The sequence below is a fragment of the Geospiza fortis genome, unplaced genomic scaffold, assembly GCF_000277835.1.
Source record: "Geospiza fortis unplaced genomic scaffold, GeoFor_1.0 scaffold16, whole genome shotgun sequence".
In the NCBI taxonomy this organism is placed as follows: Eukaryota; Metazoa; Chordata; class Aves; order Passeriformes; family Thraupidae; genus Geospiza; species Geospiza fortis.
Genome location: NW_005054302.1, coordinates 6,595,535 through 6,618,410, shown reverse-complemented (window position 1 = coordinate 6,618,410; position 22,876 = coordinate 6,595,535). Strand labels below are relative to the sequence as shown.

At 39.4% G+C, this 22,876-nt stretch overlaps 1 protein-coding gene across 1 annotated transcript in view; it reads right to left on the bottom strand.

The window, feature by feature from the left end:
* The window catches only part of PDGFD (platelet derived growth factor D), a 96,400-nt gene that overhangs the window by 27,009 nt on the left and 46,515 nt on the right, over nt 1–22,876 (bottom strand). Inside the window, exon 6 of the mRNA XM_031066055.1 lies at nt 3,171–3,230. Coding sequence (XP_030921915.1) covers nt 3,171–3,230 — 60 coding nt within the window. The remainder of the gene's footprint in view (nt 1–3,170; nt 3,231–22,876) is intronic.

Here is a 22,876-nt window from a genome sequence, read left to right as displayed (position 1 = left end):
GAAAGCATAGCTGCACTTTACAGCTTAGCCCAAGAAGTTTCAGTGGGCCCACTTGGGATTGCAGTGCCCTTCTAGTGCAGTGCCAAGGTACAGTGCAGAGGCCTGTAAAAATTCATGATCCCTTAAAAAAGAAGGCACACCTTGAAGCCTCTCTCCTGACTTCTACATGGCTGGGAATAGAGACTGTCAGAGGGGTGGAAGTCCCAGGAGTGGAAAAGATCACAGCAGCAAAGTGAACACAGCACTGGTATCTAAAGCAGTGTTGCAGGAGAGACTGTGCTGCAGCCAGCATCATGCAGCGTGCTAACACAGGGGCTGGGGTTACAAAAGGAAAAGACACCTAAACACCACTTTCATACTAAGGAGAGCTTAGTGGAGCTCATGACAGTCCAGTAGGAAAAGATCAGGCCCTGACTGCCTTTCAAAAGTGAGAGAGATGCTCTAAGGATGCTGAAGAAACAGGAGCATAAAAATCAGGCCACAGGTGTATGGTTTACTCAGTGCAGGTTTTTTCCCACATGTTCAACTGCACATTCCATTACAGAAGTGGAGGTCAAACTGTGAATATGCAGGGCATTTCAAACTCATACAGGCAGCTGGGATTCCCCATTTTCTTTTCAAATAAAAGCTCCTACTCAAGAGATTTGTGCAGCCTCGTTCAAACACAGAAGAAAGCTTAACTTTTTCTCAGTGACAGCCAAATCAAGAGGAATTATTTCAACAGCTGAGATAGCCTCCTGGCAGCAACATCATGTGACAGGCCCAAAAGCAACTTCAAAGCTGCCAACCCAACTGCCTCTCTTTTGTCCTGCCAAGAATGAGGCGCTGGCTTTGGGAGAGTTTGTGCTTGTCATAATCTGACTTCTGAGATCACATCCAAAGAGGGGGCAAGAGGAAATGTAAGAAGCAATGAGGAGCGAAGATCTTCCGCATTATGTACCTCCTTTGCATTCCTTAAAAGCACTGAGTACATTTTTAATTTACTGCAACACAAAGGTATCTTTTTTTTTGTATGTGCTCTTGCCCTTAATTTCTGTTCACTCATTCTTTTCACTTTCCTATCTCTATTGTGAGCCTGACAGGCAATTCAGTGTGCATCACGGGTTTTTGTTGGTCATAAAATTACTTTACATATAATGGAAACTAACCTTATAAGGAGTTAGATTTTATTTCCCCTTTTTTTTTTCCTGGGTTTGCCACAATGGGTTAAGGGTAGAAGCATTTTTTTAACTTTCTGTGAAAAAACCCAAACAAAAAAACAAAACCAAAACATAACTCTGTAATACGACCTCAGACATGGAAAAAAGAATTTGCTCACTCTAAAATTTTTATTCTGAGAGTTGTAATGTGTCTATATCCTAAAATGAGTCTTTGAGTTACTTGTGGATTTGAGAGGAGAAACTCAGACCTGCCATTCTACCTGAGCATCAGCAGAATTGTATGCCATCTTGTCCAAGACTCAGAGGTCTGAGTTTGTCCTTCTGCCTCTCAAGACCATACCAGAATCCCTGAATCTTTCTCTCCTGAAGAACTTGGATATCCTCAGACATTTTCCTTGGTGCCTTTGTGAAAAATTGCTCAATCTCCGTGCCTTATTTTCTCTGAGGACAAAAAGAACTTGTGGGTGCAATGTGCTGGAGCAAGTATATTTCATTAGATAGGGAATGACACAGAAAGGCCAATGAAACCGAGGTTCTGCTTCTGCTTTAGCTGTAGGTTTCCATGTGACCTTGGACATCAGCCTGCTACCTGTAATATTTGTATTGCACTTCCTTAGCTGCAACACATTAAAAACAATTTTTAAGAAAATAGAAGCAAAAAGATGAGCCTGATTTTTCAATATGAAAAGGATACTGGGTTATTGTATGGCATATTATGCATTTTATGACGTTAAGGATGATAACTAACATGGCGTTTACCATAGGCTTAGTCTAGTCTCATTTACATACTTACCTGATGAGGGAGCCCTAGGCTTACTTTTTCAAACATCAGCCTACCGTATTTTTAAACAAAATATTTCATCACACTGAGTTTTTTTCCCCATGCCCACATTAGAATGAAAAATGGATTTGTGTCTTTCAGGAAACCTGTTCTATCATCTCCTGCTTGGCGCATCCAGTAGGTCTCAGCCCTGCTACCATTGCTCCTCAAGACTTTCAGCACAGTTGGTTCCAGGCAATCAGTGAATCATGAAGGGCAAGTGTCATTAGCAAATTCAAGAGTAAACACAAGTGAGATTGGCTTAACATCTTCTAATTTTGGCAGCACAGAGTTTTCTCTCTACTTGCTGCCTTGATTGGACCCCTATCAGTAGAATTAACCCATATTTTATTCACTGCTCCTTCACTAGCTACTCCTGGCAGCTGCTGTAACAAAGGCACTATTACTAAGCTCTCTTCCATGAATGCTTCAGACATTGGTCTCAAGCCTGCTTTAAGAATTTACCCCCATCTCATGTGTTTTAAGAGGAGTTAACAAGAACCATGACGTGGTGTGGAGCAGGCAGCAAAGCACACAGAAGAGGACTGCCCATATTATGAATTCTCATGCTACTGTGCCATTCCCCAGCACTGGGAAATGGCAGAGAGGGCAGATTTTTTGCCAACGACACAAATCAAGTGCAATGAAGAGAAAATTAAATTTTTTACAAGATTACTTTGTTTTTTTTCTATCTTGATTTTTCTTCCAAGCTGCAATTCACTGCTGAATATGGAGTAACTGTATCTGACTTCAGATATAATATTTTATTGGAAATGCTTAGAAAAAAAAATTCTCAGTATTGACAATGAAATGCCAGATCCATTTTCCTGCCAGCCTGCTTTACATATGGTCTTCCATGTAAGTTGAGACATTCAATGATTAAAAATTTAGGTTTGTATCTGGTATTTTCATACTGGCAGGACGAGTTTGAAAACAAGAAATGTTTCCCAATGGTTGTCTCATGTGTTTACAACAGCAAAGGGCATATACTAAATCTTTTATCCCTAAAAAAATACTGTTTGAGTCCAGTATCAGTTGGATTAAAACTTTATTCATCTTCTTTCAAAGGTGAATTCATCTTCTATTCAAAGGTGAAAACACAGTTTCTCTGTACAGATGCCATTTTATTGACTTGGTTTCAAGCCACTCTATCAATCCATTGACGGGCAAAACAGTGAAAAATTACTTACTGAGACAGAGCTTGTGACTGACTCCCAGTTGGTTTCTGAGGCTGCATGCTGGAAATCATCCTAAGGGGAGAAACATACAGGAAAAATCACCATTAAGGCAATATCCTAAATTAACTACAAAATCTAAAAAAAATTTCAGCATTCAACTTCTGTCACTTTTTCTAACCCTTTTTAATGCAAAAGTCCCTCGCTATGTGTCACCCCTCAATAAAGCTACTTCTATTCAGGTTCCTCCCTTTTCAATGTTTTTAAAATCCTTGTGAGCTTTCTTGGACAAGAATGGATGAGTATTATTATTATTATTATTATTATTATTATTATCATCATCATCATCATCAACCACAATAACAGTAATAATAATAATACCAATCTGATATATGCTGCTTTGCATAGCAAGACTTAATCTGGTCAAGGACATTACATTCATCTGCCAACATAAATATTAAACAACATCTCTGTATCTCTACAACCAGAGTATTAATGCAGTTGCCAAACTGATCTGTTGGAAAGAATGTGAACATGCTAATTCCATGGTACTACTTAGTCAAGGTGAAAAGCAGGATCATCTAATCCATCTGAAAAGTATTCCTAACATGACTGTACTGCTTTTGGTACTTGTGCTGAGCAGTACATGATCATCACTGCACTACGTTTTGTTACATCAAAATACCCAGCCACAGTACATTGCCATTAACAGTGTCATTGCACACAATCTCTGGGCATTTATGATTAATTTGAGCACAGGGATGGCATTCATATAATCTATCTTTGGACAACTCTGTGCCCTACATCTAAATTAGTCTTGTTTCCATTTACGATCAACTAAACCTGGCATTTCTGGGGTGCAAATCATCTGATCTGGGTTAGAAGCTTTACTTGGGATGACAGTGCACCCTGAAAATGCATTTTTGTCTCCATTGTCTCCATAAAGGGAACTTGGGAGGCTGATCTTAGAAACAGATGTCAAAACTGTAGATATTGACATGTGGTCACCTAAATCCCAATCCACTTGTCTGACCAGTGATGAGCAATCACTACTTAAATAATGAAGAAGCCATTTTTAATCTTTTGACAGCTTTACTCATTTTTGACTGGAATAACTAAACTGTGAAAAATGGAAAAAAAAGTCAGCATTACAGAATGGTTATTAAACACACACATGCAGTGAATAGCTAATGATCAGCATGAATATGCAGGTAAGGAAAGTGGACTGAAGTGACAGCATGCCAAGATTTTAATTTCTAATAATAGAATTTATAATGAAAATGTTTAAGGAGGATGCCTTTGCTCACAATTTCACACTGACTCAGTATCTGATAAGCTTTTTTTTAAGCTGGCAACTGAAAGGGGAAATGGAAAGGAAACTGCACAGCTGATGCTTGCTAGACTTGATCCTGTATTGCACCATACATATATATATATATATATATATGCATATATTAAATTATTTTTTAGGAATGGAAAACAGAAAATTGAGCTCATAATTTGCCAATTCACCAATAAAATGTTCCTTTACTCAAGAAGGAACAGAGCTGCTTTCAGATCCAGAATCAATATACTTGGTTTTTTAATGTTTTTCATTTGCTGTAGAAAAATATTTAGATGCCTCAAAAGTTACAAGATTGTTTATTCAAAATTGTTACTGTTTCTTCTTCAGTATTTAAGATTCAAAGAAATTAAGAAATCCCATCACTGAGTGACCACTGAAGTTGCAGAGCAATAAAAACATTAATAGCTATGTGGCCATTTTCTGCTAAGAATACAGAAGAAAAACACTGGTGAAATTTTCAGTGCAGATTTTTTTCTTAAAAATAGTAAAGAGATCTGCAAGCTATAATCAGATCATACACCATTCTGCATATGCCTCCCTTGGCCACATTCTCTACACATTTGGTTGCCCAGTTCTTGACAAGCAACAGTTTAAATTAAATAAAAATGTATTTGAAAAGCTCATTAATCGTCTGGTAAAGTCTGCCAGTTGCAGAACTTGGAAATAATTTTCTCTCTGTCATTAGCTTCCATTTAGCACTTCCAGGAAAAAAAGTGGCATTGAGTTCTAAAGCATTATTTTAAAACAGAAAAAATTTGCTTCACTGAATGTTTTGAGAAGACTGTAGTCTTATGTTCAAAGGGATGGGCCACTTTTTTTATCTAAATGTGGATATCAAAACTGTTTCTTTAGTCTGTGAGTCTTTGAGTTGGTTCATGCCAGGAAACCCCTCCAAAATCCTGATATAGACGTGTACCACCTGCTTCTTGGATCTCAAACCTGATGACTGCACATTTCAACTCTGATTATATTCAATCTGCATAAACTATTCACAACTCTATGGCTTTGTTCCACCACCACTCAAGGCAGCTGCAGTCATTCTTGGCTTCTCGGTGCTTTCAACCTCTACAGTTTGGAGATTATTACTATCTATGGCTTCTGCTCGCAGTTATTTCAAATAATAATATCAAAGTGGTTTTCATCATTACAAAACCCTCTTCTCCTTCTCACCATCGCCCCTAGAAAAAGCTGAAGGACAAATCTATTTTCAGTGCTATCTGTTCAATTCATTCTACCTCGTTCATGTGAATTTGCCTGTGATCGCTTTGGCTGTTATTTTGCTGTTGTTTCTTTATTACTTGAAACAACATTAAAACTTTTAGTTCAAACATTAAAAAAACCATCAAAATTCTCATATCTTTTCTTACTGAATCAGGAACAACAGGGTGGTAATAATTTGGCTACATCACCTTGACAACAGCGCTTCTATTTTTGTATTTGTGTCATGGTAACATAAAAACTTTACTAAAGACTTCAGCAAAGCATTGAATTAACTGTTCTACAATCAGAAAAAATACAGGCAAAACAACAGAACAACCAATCACCTTCTGATAGCAGCTACACTCAGTGAAGAAAAATTACTTCCAAACACCAACTTCCAAAATTACACCTCAGCAAGACAAATTCTGAGTCAGTCCTCAGAGTTAAATATGTATGGACATTGATATATTGTTCCTGGCTCTGTTTTGGACAAAGAAAAGCTACTCTTTCCTTTGCAGACAGACTTTATAGCTTGTCTCCCACCACTGATGGCCACTAAGTGACAAGGAGTCACAGGGAATAATCCCTGTTTTACACAGGACTTTCCAAGTGGAGATCATGATGCAAAATCAAAGCTGTCAATGATATATGAGACTGCAGAGCCATATAGCACTGGTTCCTGAGGAAGATGATTTGCAGCCATGACCTGCAGCAGCACAGGCTCTGCTGTGTTGAAGCCATGGGGCTTGGCAGGGTCAGTAGGAATTGAGAGACATCAGGAAAACACCCGGGATGTGGCTGGGAAGCTCACCAGTTTTAGAAGCATGTTGTCATGACTCACTTTGTTGAACCATCCATGTGGTAAAACATGCGAGTCCTCCCAGCTATGCTGAATTAATGCCTGATCCTCAAATTAAAAGCAAGAAGCACTGTGATTCTTCACCTTTTTTACATATTTTTTCACTGTGAGTTAGTCTTTTGTCATCTTGGTGCATGTAGGAAGGATGCCTGTGATAGGCAATAACCACCACAGGATGGGCACAACACACTGACAGCTCTCTCCAGTGCAAAGAAGCAGCCTCACATCTCTATAACCTTCTTCTTTTCCCTAATCTACAGGTTTCTGGGGTGACTGGACTAGTTTTGGTAAAAAAATTGTTCATCTGACAAAGCAACTACAAACTATTGCACATGAAAGCTGAGGCGATGCTCTCCACCTCAGTGAGTGGAAAAGGTTCTCAAAGGAGTTGTGATTAAGAATTAGATTCCAGGCAGTACCCCCGACTGATGATTTGGGCTCACTGATTCAGTAGGGTCCTTTCTTGAAGGAGCCACCTTCTCTGCTGTACCCTTCTACTCAGAAGACAAGTGAAGGAGAAAGGGTCAAAATGCAGGCATGGTCTTGGGGAAATAAGCATGAGAAAGAGGAAGAATGAAGTAATCTAAGAAAAAAATAAGACAGAGAAGCTGAAGTGCTGAGTTTTGCCTGTGGCCACCCCATTTGTGGTATTTAGACACCATAATTGTAAATGACCCAAAAGAGAAGCAGTTTATAGAAATTTACAGAAGAACAGGGCTAAAGGATGTACTGAGACACACAGAAGATCCTGCAGAAACAAATCATGGGTGAAATGGAGCATGTTCAAAGAGGTCCAGTACAGAAACAAAAGGAAGTTGTGAGCTCCCCCTGGAATGAAAGAATTAGGGATGAAGGACAATGGAAGGTCTGTAAGGAAAAATTAGTGTAAATCGCAACTTCAAGAAAAAAGAGACAAAATTATCCTAACATTTAGATAATAAACAGAAACTCAATAACACACATTGTTGAACAACAGTCAACATGTATCTATTGCATTCAGAGTTATGCGCAGTCAGGTCGCTGATAAGCAGATAAATTTGTATTTATATATAGTAACAACAAAATATAATAGCCTGTAAATCTTTTTTTTTCCTGCCACAAGCAATAGTACCTATATTCTCACTAACAATTAAATTTACAGGTATTACATTTCCTATACAAAGAGACACATATTTCAAGCAAATAAACTCCAAACTCAGAGCATGCTGTATAACAGAAATGGTGTTATATAAGTTAGAGGTAAAAGAAAAATCGTAGTTCCATTCAAAAAAATGCTGTGATACATATTCATGTTTGTACACTTCAACTGGTTAAATTTAATTTCTCATGCAGCATTTTAGGACACTCCAATTTCTATAAATACAAGCATATAGATTTACACTTTGAAATATCTTTTTCTTGTACCATAGTTTCATTTTGTCACATTGCTGGCTTTTAATTTAGTATCAGAATGATATTTATTAACACCTCCTAAGGATGCTGAAAGATACCTACAGCAGGCTACTAGGAAGCCAGAGGATACATTTTTCTTACAGTAATGGTCAAACCACTGCTGCTCTGTTCAGCTCTGGTGACCAGACATTAATAAAAATAAAAGTTACTGAATTTGGAGAGCGAGTAACAATGATGGCTCATAATCTGGGAATCATGCCTTGCAATGAAACATTAAGTGCAGGCCAGTGTTTTTAACAAAGGTTAGATGTGAATTGACCTTGTCTTTCCAGATAATAACCCATACTCTGCTAAAAGAGCCTATTACCAATGTCAACAAGTTCTTTCATTTGGCAGAGCAAGCATTAACAAATCCAGGTAGCTGTAATGTGAAGGCAGTAGTATCCAAACTGGAAGTATGAGCAAATTTTACCACTGACGCCAGCAATTACTGGAACAGCTAACAAAATCAAGAAATAACTTTAATCATATTGAATTTTCTTTTCTACTTTTTGATGCAGTCCCATAAAGGCAGGGCATCCATGACAACAGTATTTTAAAGTCAGTAACAAAAGGTCAGACAGCCACCAAACTGTCTGATCTCAAGTATAAGAGTGTGATTCTTGCCCCTCAAAAAAGACATAAACTGAGTTTCTGAAGCCCAGTTGCCACTACATATCAGTAGCTACAACCTCATCAACCAAGTTAATACTAGTGCAAGGTAATATATAAAATCCCTCTTCATTTTTTTCTGACACATTTACTAGCTATAAATGAATGGGAAACATAAGATACTTAAAATTTCAAAAGTTTAAGGCTGTAATAATGACTTGGGTTAGCTGCAGTTTGTTACATTAATTCATGAAAAGCTGAAGTAAAACTGAAGTAGAAGAATATATTTAATAAGTTATGTTTTGTCAATACTCCTCTTCAACCTTCACCTAGCCCTGGAAATAGGCATTGCTGGGTGCATACTGGAAGAATGTCCAAGACACTGACTTTAAATGATCTGTCTAAGAGGTCACATAATATTTGTTCAAATGAGATGACAGTTACGCCTTTGAAAAATCAGATGTCATCTGACACTATTATGCCTATGAGCATCCTGTTTGCTACTCATACCCACAAGGACTTCATTACCAAGCTGTGCAAACTATGCATTACCATTATTTTTTCCATTTATCACAGAAACCTGTCCTCATATATCCATGTACAAGGGATTTGCTAATAGCTAATCTGCTCCATACTGCAGTTAAGCAATTGTAAACAAAACACAAATCAACTAATATTTATTGTAAATATTCTGCAATTCCTCCTTTGCCATTTTTATCTGAATGGCAAACTTTGATTCTGCAGTTAAACACCAGGACACAAAACTTGAAAGGCTCTCTCTCTCAGGCTGTCTCTTCCAAACCCCTCAGACTTTCAAGCTAAAATTATCTTTATTGCACTTATGTAAGTACCAGCTTTATCCTTTTCTTTCTCTCCCAAGTTTGCTTCCTGCAGTAATTCTGAAGAGATGTTATATCTCCTCTCAGCATCCGTTTTATTACACTAAGCAAGCCAAGCTGTCTTGGCCCTTAGTAAGAAATGCCCTCTTCTCCCCCATTGTCCCTGAACTCAGTCCAAGAAAAATGTGGTTGCTCTGTACCATGGAGACCAGAACTGTACAAAGTATTCCAGAAGAGATGCAACTACAGCCTCACTGGTCACATACCTAGTACACTGAGAAATTTTCTTTTCCCCTCTTCAATAACCAGTGACACGCCATTTAACAGCAAATACTGTTGCTATTAATCTCTACATGAGTGACCTCTTTGCTCATTTTTGGGCTGTTCCATTTCACTGCAAATCAATTCTGTGCTGCTCAAGGTCATCCAGCTTGCCTCTCTGATACTCTGATTTTCCCATTCATGAGCAATGCACTTCAGCATTGTGCGTGCTGCAAAAACCACTAAAATGCTACTCTGCAGATTCTTCTCTGGTCCCTAAAACATCCTAAAAATAAAACTGACTATGAGATTAACTTTTTACAAACTTCTATTAGCAAGCTGTCCCTGGCTGGATACTCCCTTCTGCATTACAGAACACTGCCTGCCCTTTGACTGCCACATGCCATCTTCTCCAGCACAAGGGACTGTTTTGTGTGTGACACTGGGTAAGATGCTCCTCTGCAGTACAATTACATTTGTTAGACAGCACTTCCTTCCATTCCAGGCTATCCTTCAATCTGGAATGAGTTTCTTTGATAAAGAGATGTGGAGTTTTATTCCTAAATTCCTGCATGCTTAACCACCTTTTTTGCTAACAAGTGCCCTATAAACATTCTAGATTAGACTTAGGAGTGTGAAGGTGCCCTGGCCACTCTCCTGCCACTGATTCACCATCTCCATGTGAGCCCTGGCTCACCTTACTGCAATCCAGGGATGCAATCCAGCTACATTACCCTCACGCTGCATCTGGTCCTCACTCCCTTTCTATTCCTATTGTATGCAAAGGAGAGCTGCTTTCAGAAGTGACTCTTGGTGCCTTATGGTCTGCAGTGCCCATCTTTTGGCAGTGACAGTGGAGCAGTTGGAAGGCAATTGGGCTCGTTGCTCACCTTGGGTCTGTGTCTAAGCACACCTGGGCCATGGTGGCATCCCATTTTGCAGGGCTTGCTGGTCCCCCTGTAATGCCCCATGCGGGCTCTGCTGGGGCAGTGGGAAGCAAACATCCAGAGGGGTCCTGATCAGGGCAAAGCTGCACATCAGAGTGGGAAAAGAGCTTGGGAGGAGCGATCCCATGAGCCAAAAACTTGATGTCAGGTCAGTATCTAGTGCCCTTGTGAGGACTTTGGTGAACTTCTGCCACACTGACTGGCAGAGTTTTGGAAGCAGCCTCCCTGGTAATAGGTGACTCTGCCCTGAGCAAAACTGAAAAGCTGATACTTCACTTGCCCGTAGTGTCCAGGTGGGCAAAAAACTCTTTCAGAGTTAACAGAAGGCAGTGACAGCTGGTTATTTCAGGTCCTCCTTCTTGGTGTGACTCATACCAAATGAGAATGTACTGAAAGGCCTCAGTACTAGGGATAGAAGGAAAAATACTAATGAGAGAAAACCTCCTAGGAGCAAGGTATTAATTTTCTTTCCACTTGGGTTTCTACACATTTTTTATAGATTTAAACACGGTCCATAATCACAGAAAAATAATCATTAACAAATACAGTGTAATTTCATTTAATATTCCAAGTTTTCCATTGGAATATTAAATGAATATGATCTACTAAGTGCTCGGACATGCACACTTACATCTTCAGACGTGATTTGGGAGAAACATGGAAGCAATAATAATAATAACAAAAAACTCTAATGGAGCTCAGCAAATTTAATTTTGAAGCTGAGGACACAATGTAGAAGGGTAAGGGACATTAGCTATCCTAGCAGTAATCTCAGCCTATTGATTTTTTGTGAAGGATCCATTTGTTTTTGAGCTCTCTGTCAGAGGATGGTGTTTAATTCTGCAGTAAGCATGCAGCAGGAGCATGTGTTATGTTTCACAGATAATGCAAAACAAAGCAATTTGTTCACCCTCCTGCTTTGACTGGAAGGCATTGCATTTTCTAGAACAACAAAAAAGGACTGCTATCCAAGCTTTCTAAGATGTTCAATAATCATAAAAATAGAGAGAAAACCTAATCTTTGAAGAATAAAAGAACTATTTTCTCATAGCTTTTCCAGGTTTTTGATGTGATCAAAAGCAGTTAATTTACTGCACACAGCACAGGATACTGCTTATTGGGGATTTTGTTTAACATCAAAGAACTAAATTAAGGAAAAATCCAAACTATTCCAACTGAACTTCCAGATTCAGATCTATTCCTCAGAAATACCACTGCTGTTAAAGCTAAATACAAGTACTTTAGGAGCAGTTAAGCTTCTCATTTCTCTTATGCATAATTTTGCAAATATCAATTGTAAGCGATACTATGAGTAAAGACCAGGTAAAGAACACCTTACATTTGCCACCTTTTGCAAATAATCTAACTAAACAATGCTAACAGTTTTGGGATTAGTTTACATAAAAAATGGCCTTGAAAATCCTTCTAAACACCAAACTGAGACCATAATCTCAGGACCAGGAGGGTGTGTACTGGGCCACAATTAGTGTGTGACACATTTTATTTGAATTCTGACTAAACATAAGCATAACCAAAAAGACTAAGGGTGGCTGTAAAATTATAATAGGCTAAATATTTTCAAGTGATGAAAATCAAGACAAACAGTTTAATTCAGTTTTATACTAATGACATAGAAAATGTCACAGAAAATTGAACTGGCAAAAAAAATAAAAAGAAGTTGTAAACATAATTTAATACAAAGAAAAATGGTAGGATTACCAGAGGTCAGAAGCAGTGGCAGCTAAGAAAAACAAGCTTTCACTTTAAAGAATGTAAGTGGAGAAAAAGGTACACGCCATAAACTCTATTTGATGACACACACTGACTCTGAAAGGAACTGGTGCCAAGAGACTGAATGGAACAAAGATAAAAAAGCATGACATTGATCTGAAATGTAACACAGTGGCACAGCATGGAGGGTGACTTATGCCTGTACACACAGAGATCTTCCCCAGGCACAAAGAGATGCTCTCCCCATACCAAGGGAGATCACCACCAAGGGGATACCACATCACCATAAACCACCAGCTCCCAAGGAACCATGCGCACAGGTAGGGCTTCTCCTCACTGGGAGGGATCTGTGAGCATTTGCACACTTTCACCACCTTCCTATGGGTGCAGAATAGAAAAAAAGTGGATGCTCAGAAAAAAAGTGAACTTTGTGGGTGCAAGCAGCTCTTCTGGAAACTGAAGATGGGTATTCTCAAGACAACAGGCACAGTTAGATTTATACTGCATTGGCATGGTATCAGTATTGATAAAAATTGCAGGAAGTAGCTACATACCCCATCTTTTGGAGATTCCAAGGTGACACCAAACCCCTGCCATCCTGGCCTTGCAGTGCTGGTCTGCACAGGCCAGGCATTTCAGCTGGTCCATCAGCAATGCAGGCTTATTGCTCTATGGTATAAAAACTCTTGAGCATTTCCTGAACACCAGACAGCACTTTTAAAGTACCAGACCCACAAACTGTTTAGTTGGTACTGCTGGTTTTTAGCACAGCCCTCCTGGCCACCTCGTCCATCTTTCTCCACTTTGCCCAGGAGTACTAGCCCTGGACTGCAGCAGCAGTAGGCCTGCACCCATGCAACACTCCTAATTTCAGCAGCTGCTATTACAAGCGTTGTCTCTGCTTTTAATCTATTCCTTAATGCACCTGGAAAATGTACCTGAACCAGCACCAAGCTAGCACTGTCAGCACACAAAGTTGCTGCTAAGGTGAGAAAACAGTGTTTATTTTCACGTATTTCTGACAGAGATAAATTATATGTATAGGGAGCAGAGTGTCCCATTTCTGCTGCCTAACATTATCTTCTCTGAGTTGGTATTTTTGCTCTCTCTTCAGAGCTTAATAAAGCCAATTTTTCTGTATCAACTCATGCGTATGAAAAAAGAGGTGGAAGGCCTGAATAAGAACATGACTGATGTACACAGGCTCCTTCCTAACCATCAGCATAAGATAAGCACACAAGACCTTGTGTGCACCACACCTGCTCAGAGGAGAGGCGGCTTAGAGATTAATACACACATGTAAGTACAATGCACATTTTGAACCAGGATCTCATTTCCAGTCAGGCACAAAAGTTCCACCTCATCTGTAAAAAACAGCAGTTGCTTTGTGCTTGGTTTAGTTTCCCACACCAACAGAGCATTCTCAATTTTTTGTAGAGAAAGCAAAGTTTTCCGTAGCCTACTTCTATCACTAGTGGCCTCTTCAGCATGCAACACAAACCACAGAGAGCAGTCAGACTACTTGTCCTCATGATGTCCAGGTTCCTTCAGAATTTTCTTTTGTTTCAAGTTTATTGGCCAGACCTTGGTGTGAGATAAATTTTTGCAGCCCCAAGGTGGTTTTTTTTTACCCTGCCCTACATCAGTGGAAAAATTAGCCTCATACTTTCTAAGCTGTTTTCTCAAGTTTCAGGGTTTTTTTGTTATTATCATTTTTCTTTCCTCAAAGATAAAATTCTTTTTCAAACTTACCTGTAAGTCTGTAAACACTGAATCCCAGGTCTCACAAATGCTGTTAACTGTGTCACTCACAGTGTTGCCAGGAGTGACAAGAAAATGAGAGAAAAGATGACTTCCATATAATAACTTCTTGGCTACATCTATATTAAGTGGTAAAATGAGGTAGAGATTTATCAGATACAGTGTGACTCATTCAGACACAACTATTACCCAGTAAAACAGAGTGGCCACAACAAACTGCGCATTAGAAACAGCCCAGGGCCTGTGCTAGCTCCAAACTAGCCATGCTAAAAATGTGATGGGTGCAAACAATCTTATGCCTATTCCTTGACTTACATACATCCCATTGAAAAGTCTCTGCCGACAATTCTGGATACACAGACTTCCTTATTCAAGGGTCTGATCCTGCAAGAGCGTGCATTTAAGCTTCATTTATTTGGTTCACAGCTGGACAACAACAGTGCCAAAAATCAGGAACACAAAATGAGACAATATAGTGCCTGATTCCTACAGTCTAAAGAAAAGTTTATTACTGTTTTTCACAAAACATGACCTAAGGACTAGATCAGGACAAAAATATTGATTGAAAGGAAGTGCTTTTATAGGTGCCAAGATCAGAAGTATTATTTTAAAAAACCCGGCTTCTTCAGGTTAGGAAAGGGACCTGGAAAATAAGTTTTATCTGCCACAAAATACCATTTTGTACAATTTTGCTATATTCCTGAACAAAAACTATTAAAATAAAAAAAAAAAAACCACCAACCCTGTTGTTACCAGTCACAGAAAAATTGGAGGTTATTTGATTCTGCTGAAAATGATCTAACAAGAAGATACGCTAATTCCATGTACCTAAAAGCTATTTTTAGCTTTCAGTGCTACAGATGAGTTGCAAAATCTGACCCTGTGTTGTTACAGGCTCAGACCTTCTCTAATTAAGCTCTGACTAGTTATCAAACTGACAATTGAGGAAAACAGAACTGAATTTTTCGTGGTATTACAAGAGATAGGAAATATGATTTTTTTTTTTTTTTTGGCATGACATGTATGTTCAAAATCAGTTCAATATGGAGAGAAATCTGTGGGTTGAAGTAGAGACAAGGTTGCAGGCAAAGAATGATGAAACAACCCAAGCCCCAGGCTGGAGGAGGTGTTCAGTTCAGTAGCACAAAGCTCAGCAACATGCTGAGTTATTTTATATAACAGTGCCATTTAGCCAAAAATCTTCAACTAAGATTTATCCTATCAAGTCTAAAAATGACAGGAACCCTGCAAGTAATAAAAGATGTGCATGTAAACATACATGTGTAAGGGCAAACCAAAAACACCCTGCCATATCTGTCACCTATTTTATTATGAAGACATGCATGGACATTATCGAGTGCTCAGGGCAAAACCAAAGGCTGTAAATCTAATAAAGACGCATGCATACAAAACACAAGTCAGATTTACACAGCACCATGACTGTCTTTGGAAATGTGGTGTAGGCTGTGAAGGTTATTGAAGCCAGAACCAATGTGCTGAGCAAACAGCAGCAGCCTGCGAGCAAACCAGCTTCCCCAGCAGGGAGGAAGGACAATCTCTGATGACCTGTACCGGGGGCTACAGAGTCAGAACCAAACTAAGCTTTGTTAAAAGGAAGTGTGGAGATCCCAAGAGCTCCAGTCATCACTGCCACCTAAGAAGGAAGGCAGGGATGAGAACAGTGACAAGCTTTCTCACACCCACCAGACCAGTGGCTCAGTGAGGTCTGAAGCTGATTTTTGTTCTTTCACCTTCCTGGTTTGGAATCTGGGACTGCTGTTCTCTATTCTGTAGGCATGTAATTTCTTACACTAGAGAGGACCGAGGTAAATCTGGCAGGCACAGGAAAAGTGAGCATCCAAAGAAAGAGCACAGCAGACAAAATCTCTTTGTTCATCACTCTTGGTCGGACCATGCAGCCCATCCTGCTGGCAGTGTCCCAGACTGGAAGCTGGAACACCACCTCCTTCCGTAGTGTCTTTTAGAAGTTAATTGTGCGGCATTTTACAACTGATGTGCCTGTCTTTGAGCTGAGAAGGTCTCAGGCTGTGAGCAGGTGTTAGGGCACTGGTGGAGCCTGGCCTGGAAGACAGAAACCTCCCTTAGGTCATGATGCTGCATCCAAACCCATGGAAATTGCAACTGCATGCACAGCCATCTTCACTGAGGACATGCAAAATCACTGCATGGGTGTCATAACCCAACACAAGGAAAGTCTGCTGTGGAAAGACGTAGCCTAAACTTAATGTGTTTCTAGACTACACGCTGAATGGAAGAAGGAGCCTAGGAAACCTGGGAGCCCAAAGATGGACTGAGCTGACAAAAGAAAACCCATTAAAGGACACATTCCCAGTGTTAGGGTAGACAGGCTGGCAACTGTCATGCAGACCAGCCTAAGACGTGTAACCTGATAGGTGACACTGATCCCAAAATGATTTTTGACAATAACACCACCCTGGTGATGCCCAAACCACCAGACCCAGTTCCGTTCACTACCACAGAGACATTGTAAAAAGTTAGGAAAATCTGGGGCAGTTCTGATAAAAAGATCAAAAACTGTGAGGGGATTAAATAGCCTGATTTTTTGGATAAGATTAAAAGCTAAATATGGACATCTTTGCTTGACTAAGCAAAAGCAAAGAAGCATGAAAGCACACAGCAAATATCTAAGGGAGATATACACCCACAACAAAATGAATAGACTTCTTTATCATAAATCAGTAAGAGGTATAATTGCAGACAATGGTATGGCATTAAAAAAAAGGAAATTAAAACTTATTATGAAAGAAAAAATGTCTTTGCAACAGTGATTTATTAATCCATGGTTAAATATTCTGTATGTGCTTGTTATATTTAAAAATTATACTATATGATCAAGTAATGAATTTATAATACAGAAGATTCTCATCCTGAAGGAAAGTTGACTGAATCACCTCACATCAGAATTCTAGGTTTGTCTGCATTAGACATTAGTGGAAAAAAAAAAGCCTAAATTTAGATTAAGTAATCTTAAAACAATCAGTATCATCTGATCCAGAGATGTAAGTAGTCTACAGCAGTTACAGCTGCTGCAACAAACAAGGCAAAGATTTATTATGTAAGCAATTAAACACCCATTATACACAATGCATTGTGTTCCGTGGCTTGCCAAGAATGACAAAAACACATTGAACAGTGCTAAGGCTGAAAGAGACTCTGCAAGCCAAACTCAGCTAGAACAGTACAAGAGCAGGATTGTGCTGCCAGGCTTTGCAAGGTGCTGACACACAGTCAAATAAATAGTATTGGAGGAGCACAGAACATGAAGTTGTGCCTTCGAGCCTCTCTCTACACAAGGCTGTGAAGACACGCAATCCTTGTTTTGATTTAAAAGACAACTTGCAACCAACACCTGCTGTGATGGATTTTCACAAGTTCCTCAGTGCAGCTGGAGGTCTAGCATGTTTCAATGCACCATACCACTTTTGATATTTGCTTCTGACAGACTTCCAGAAGAAGCAGACTGACTTCCTACTCTTCTCCAACACAGTTGGTACACTTAAATTAAGCTGTGCACCTTTGTCTTCTGTAGAAAATCTAGAGCAGAGGCTGCTCAATAGGAACAGGGCCTGGGAAGAACAGGCCATTTCCTCTTCCCTTGTAGCCATGGTAGAAAGTCAGACTAGTGTTGCCACATTGAAGATCCAGGAGTAGTTAATTAACACCTCTTTGCAGCATTGCAATAGAATTAAAATTTTTACAGAATCAAACACAGACCCTCTCTTCTCCCAGAAAATCTTCCATTTTAACTACATTTTTAGAAAACACCCTCTAGATTTACCAAACCATGTTCTTCATATTTTATGAACATTTCACATGCCAAAATTCTTCAACTGTTTCTGAAGTGGAAGTAAAGGACAGAAAATGGATTTACAGAGACAGCATTACATCCTCAAGGGAATGGTCTAAAACAGTCCTGCTTTTCAAACAAACAGCTCATGTGATCGACAGGTTAATAATGAGTGCCATTAAAAAAGTCTGACAGCGTAAACTCACCTCACGTTCATGCATACTGATGTGCTGTTTAGGGTTAGTTAACAGGGGAGAATGGTTGGATGTACTCTCCTCTTTAGTGCAGGTACAAAAGAGGATCACAAGTCTACCAGCAGTACTGACTGGGTGTTTATGTTGGCTCAGTTTGCTACTGCATTTGCCAACTCTTCTTCTGGTGTCTTCTTAATGGTCAACTCCAAGCAGACAAATTAGCTATGAGGCCTTTCTATGTCTTCTAACAGAAACTGAATTAAAGCTGTGACTGGTCTGTCTCTTGTACAGTGTCAAAACACCAGCTCCAGGATATTTATATTTTCTGCTTATTTGCACAGACATGGGAAGCAGAGCCAGTGAACAGGGTGGTCTTTGCCTTCTCCCAGGTTATGCTCATTATGGCACATAAAATGTACCCCTCCATTTCATGCACTATGATTTTTGTTGTTGGATTCATCCTAACTTTCTGCTACCTACACATATTTAATGTTAATTAAAAATACTGCTTTACTCCATGAGAAAGCTGTCCAACACACCTGGTAAGTAGAATTATGGATTTTAACACTGGCAAGCTCTAAAAAAAGCCTTAAGTATTAAATCTTTTTAAAAACTGACTGATTTACCCAGAGCAGTTTTAATAAACAATACCTTTAATATCTTCCATCCATTTTCTAACCAAAATTAATTCTAAAAATTCCTAGACTACCAGGAATCATTTATTTGTTTCCCTTATTAAAACAACTACATAAGAGTTTCCCAAGTTTGGGAATGGGTTTAATTTCTTACTTGTCCAATAGAACAATTTTGCCACAACCTGTATCATGAACTCTGGCTCACTGGAAGTCTGATTTTCTTGTACTCTGTACTTTTGTTTAACAGAGATTTCTTGACTATAACTGACATTTGATGAACAGGGAAAAGATTAGCTTTCATACTGAATTTTTTTATGCATCTGGGTAAATTATGACTAAAATGTGATTATAAACCAGGAAGCAATATAGGCGTGTGTCCTGGTTTCAGCTAGGCTGGAGTTGATTTCTTCTCAGTAGCTGTCACAGTGTGGATTTGGAAAGAGAATGGTGTGGAAAACACACAGATTTAGGTTTTTGCTAAGCCATGTTTATCTTAAGTCAAAAACTCTTTTTTTCTCTCCTAGTCTTATGCTGGGAGGGAGCTGGAACAGCTGACCCAAACTGACCAAAGGGATAGTCCACACCATAGAACATAACTTTTTGTTTACTGTTTATTGTTATAATTATTACTGTATTTTACTTTATTTTCAATTATAAAACTGATCCTGTGTCAACATACAAGTTTTACTTCAATCCTCCTCCCCATTCCACCAGGATGGAGAGAGGAGGGGCATGAGTGAGTTGCTGTGTGGTGCTTAATTTCCATCTGGGCTTAAACCACAACAGCATGAAAGCTAACAGGGCAGATGATTTACTGTGAATCTTCCCACATGCCCTCACTTAGTCAAATACAGTGGCAAGATCATGGCCAGTTGCTATGATACCATGGCTCCCTTCATTCAATTAAAATACTGAAGTCACTGTTCTACCAGTACACACACTTTTGAACAACTGCAACATTCCTGTGACTCTAATCTGCTATTCTTACATGCTATGATCTCATTGCTAATACAAATGTGTGCTTCTTGCAATCTGCATTTTCCAATTTACTTCTGCTGTATTTTGCAAGAAATCATCCTCATACTGAATGAGGCTTGTGAGTCTCTGATTATTTTTGTCTAACACGGGTAAGTAACCCTCTTGTACTGCACATGATGATCTTTTCCTGTTGGTGTCTTTTGTTCCTCTAACTTATCTTGGAAAAGTGGAAACTTCCTCTGGGTCACCAATTTCCTCAGGAATTCTTTAAACAGGTAAGTTCTGACTGCAGGAAATGCAGTTCTGCAAAATCTAAAGCTGTCCTAAATGAACCTAAATGTCTCTAAGTCTTGTTAGAATCAATTACTTGAGACGCAGGAATTGGACATTAACAGGACTACTGCTATGTTAAGACAGATCAATGACAACATCCTGCAAAGAAGCCACACTTTAACTGAGCTGTCAACAAATCAAGGACAGAGGAGAGCAAATGGCCAGTTCTCCCTCATGCTGTTCAAACAACAAAACTGCCAGGCACACATGCTTGCAGCTGAGAAAACACAAGCATTAAGGTCTATTTTCCTTTCTGATTAAAACAATTGTTTTATCAGTTGAAGTCTGACAGCTTCCAGGAGCTTCTGTGTGTTTATATGGTCCCATTGCTTCTGGTTCTGCTATCTTCCATGCAAGAAGGTCTGTATTTCCCTGGCCACAACTCAATTCCTCATTCACATTCCCAGTCAACTCTTTTCACTTCTGAAATATATTCAAACCCAGTCCTCAAGTTCACAGCCAGAGGTTTTGCCAAAAGAGGTTGATCTAGGGAAATGATCTTATTTTGTCTTGCTTTCCATCTGATCCATACCTGCCCTCCCTCCTTTCCTGGACAAAGTCTTCCTATTTCAAGACCACTTCCTCTTTAAAATCTCCCATTCCTTTTCCTCTTTTCCTTCTGAACCATGCCACCATGACTCTTCTGTGTTACTCAAATCCTTCCTTCTCTTCATTGCCTTGTTAAAAATGTTTCCCTATTGCCATTCACCCTCTTGAGTCCAAGTGAAATTGTATTCACGTGACTGTAAAGAACAAGTGACATGGGGATGCCTTCCTAGTAAAGAGGGAAGCCTCCTTCTTTCATGGTGTGCTTGCCAAGTTTGATACTGTTAGTCACAGCCTCTCTGTCCTTCGGTTTTGTAATTTTTCCTTTAGTTTTCAAGAATATTTGCTCGTCTGGGGCTTCATCTACCTCTCCCACCACGGCATTTTGGTGTTTCTGCTGCCTTCTCTCTCTCTCTGTGGATTTGACTCTTCTACTATGCGTGTTTGCCTTACCCACAAAAACCTTTATTTCTGAACTTGGACTGTATTTTACTGTCTTCCTTTGTCTTTGGTGCTGCCACTGTTTCACTGCCATTCCCGGACGATCCTATATCAGTCCTTCCCTCTAATACTAGCAGCACTCTCTAATGCCAAGCTGGCATGTGATTCCTCTTCTCCCTGAAACCTCTGAATTTTGAATGCCTTTAAAAATTAAGACACAAAACAAGGAGACTCCCAATGAAGTTTAAAATTTAGAGAGTCACATAGCAGAAGGGTTGGGACCCATCTTAGTGTCTGAAACAAGAGTAAATATGGAAGGGGCATCAGACCTTCAGAAGACCTGCCAAGACAAGCACTACATTAGGACCACAGCCTAGGGGACAGCAGGGGACAATGCAGTCTGGGACAACAACAGTGAAGCACTGGGTCATGTCAGGTTTGGCTGCTCTGGCTGCAGCCCCCAGGCTGCCTGTGACTCATGTGCTACAGTCAGCTGGTGCATCTCACATTTGAAAACCTGCAAGTTTTCCCACCCTGGAGGAAAAGAGACTGGGTGGACAAGACTTAGGAGTTAGCCAGTAAAGGTTTAGGGTTTTGGAAGGTGTGACAGGATGCTGAAAGCGGAAAAAACTCTTGAGTTTGATGCAAATGTCGGCATGAATCTTTTAATTAGAAACTTTGGCTTTCCCTGGAGCAGCCAATGCGGCCTGTGAAACTGACCATCCAGACACGCCTTCTGAATCCAAGAATACCCTTTCCTTATTGCCAAGCTATCTGACTCCCACTTTTGCTTTTTTTTTGAATCCTTCACTATCTTTTGTTCTGCTCTGAGTGCTGGAAGAACTGGAATTTGCCAGCCTACCACACTGCTTTGCTTTTCTACCATGCCACCTTCCTTTCTTCATCAAACTTTGCTAAAGCACAGGTTAGGTCCTGTGAATTAAGCAGCAGCTTGAGGATTGCTGGACTCTCAGGAACCCTTATTAAATGGAAAGCATTCCTCCTCCTCATATAAAATTACTCTGAGATACTCCATGTCTCAAGATAAACTAAGAAGTAATATCTCTCTTTAACATGCTGTCATCTTATGTTGGTGTTTAAAATTTTTAACATCTTCCAAACTAAATTAAAAAAATTAATTTTGCATAGATAATCTCTTAAATTCCCTGCTTATGTGAAGTTGGAGAAGTAACATTAAAGATTTTGAGCAAGCCTTATCTAATTAGAACCTAGGACTTAATTACTTCTCTCCTGAATGATAAGCCTTTGGGAAATAATTTTATGAGGACAGTATGCCTTGAGCAAAACACAGAAAATAGTTTTCTGTCAAAACTTAAGAAAATGGAAGTTTCATCATATAGATGGTTAACTGTTTTGCACATGGGTTGTATTTATAAAGTCAGGCAACCAAAACTGAAATCAGAGAAAGTAGCAGAAGAATTGACAAAAGGTCACAATTAAGTTCTTCTTTCTTCATTGTGAAATCTATTTCATGTTCAATCACTTTATTAACCAAGACATGCCACATCACCCCATGCCCTTTCTTTAGTACTCCCAGCAATTTACTGGGATTCCTTCTGTGGATTATCTAATAGCAGGGAAGGGATAGATGCACCATTATCACTCCTGTTGTCACATGAGATATATTACATGGAGTTTGAGGCAGAGTATTTTGTCCTGGATACCGAAATGAATTATCTATCCATTTTGTGAAAGAAGTGACAAGCTAAAACAGAAGTACAGCAGCAGACTCATGCACCATCCAGACTGGCTTCAGTT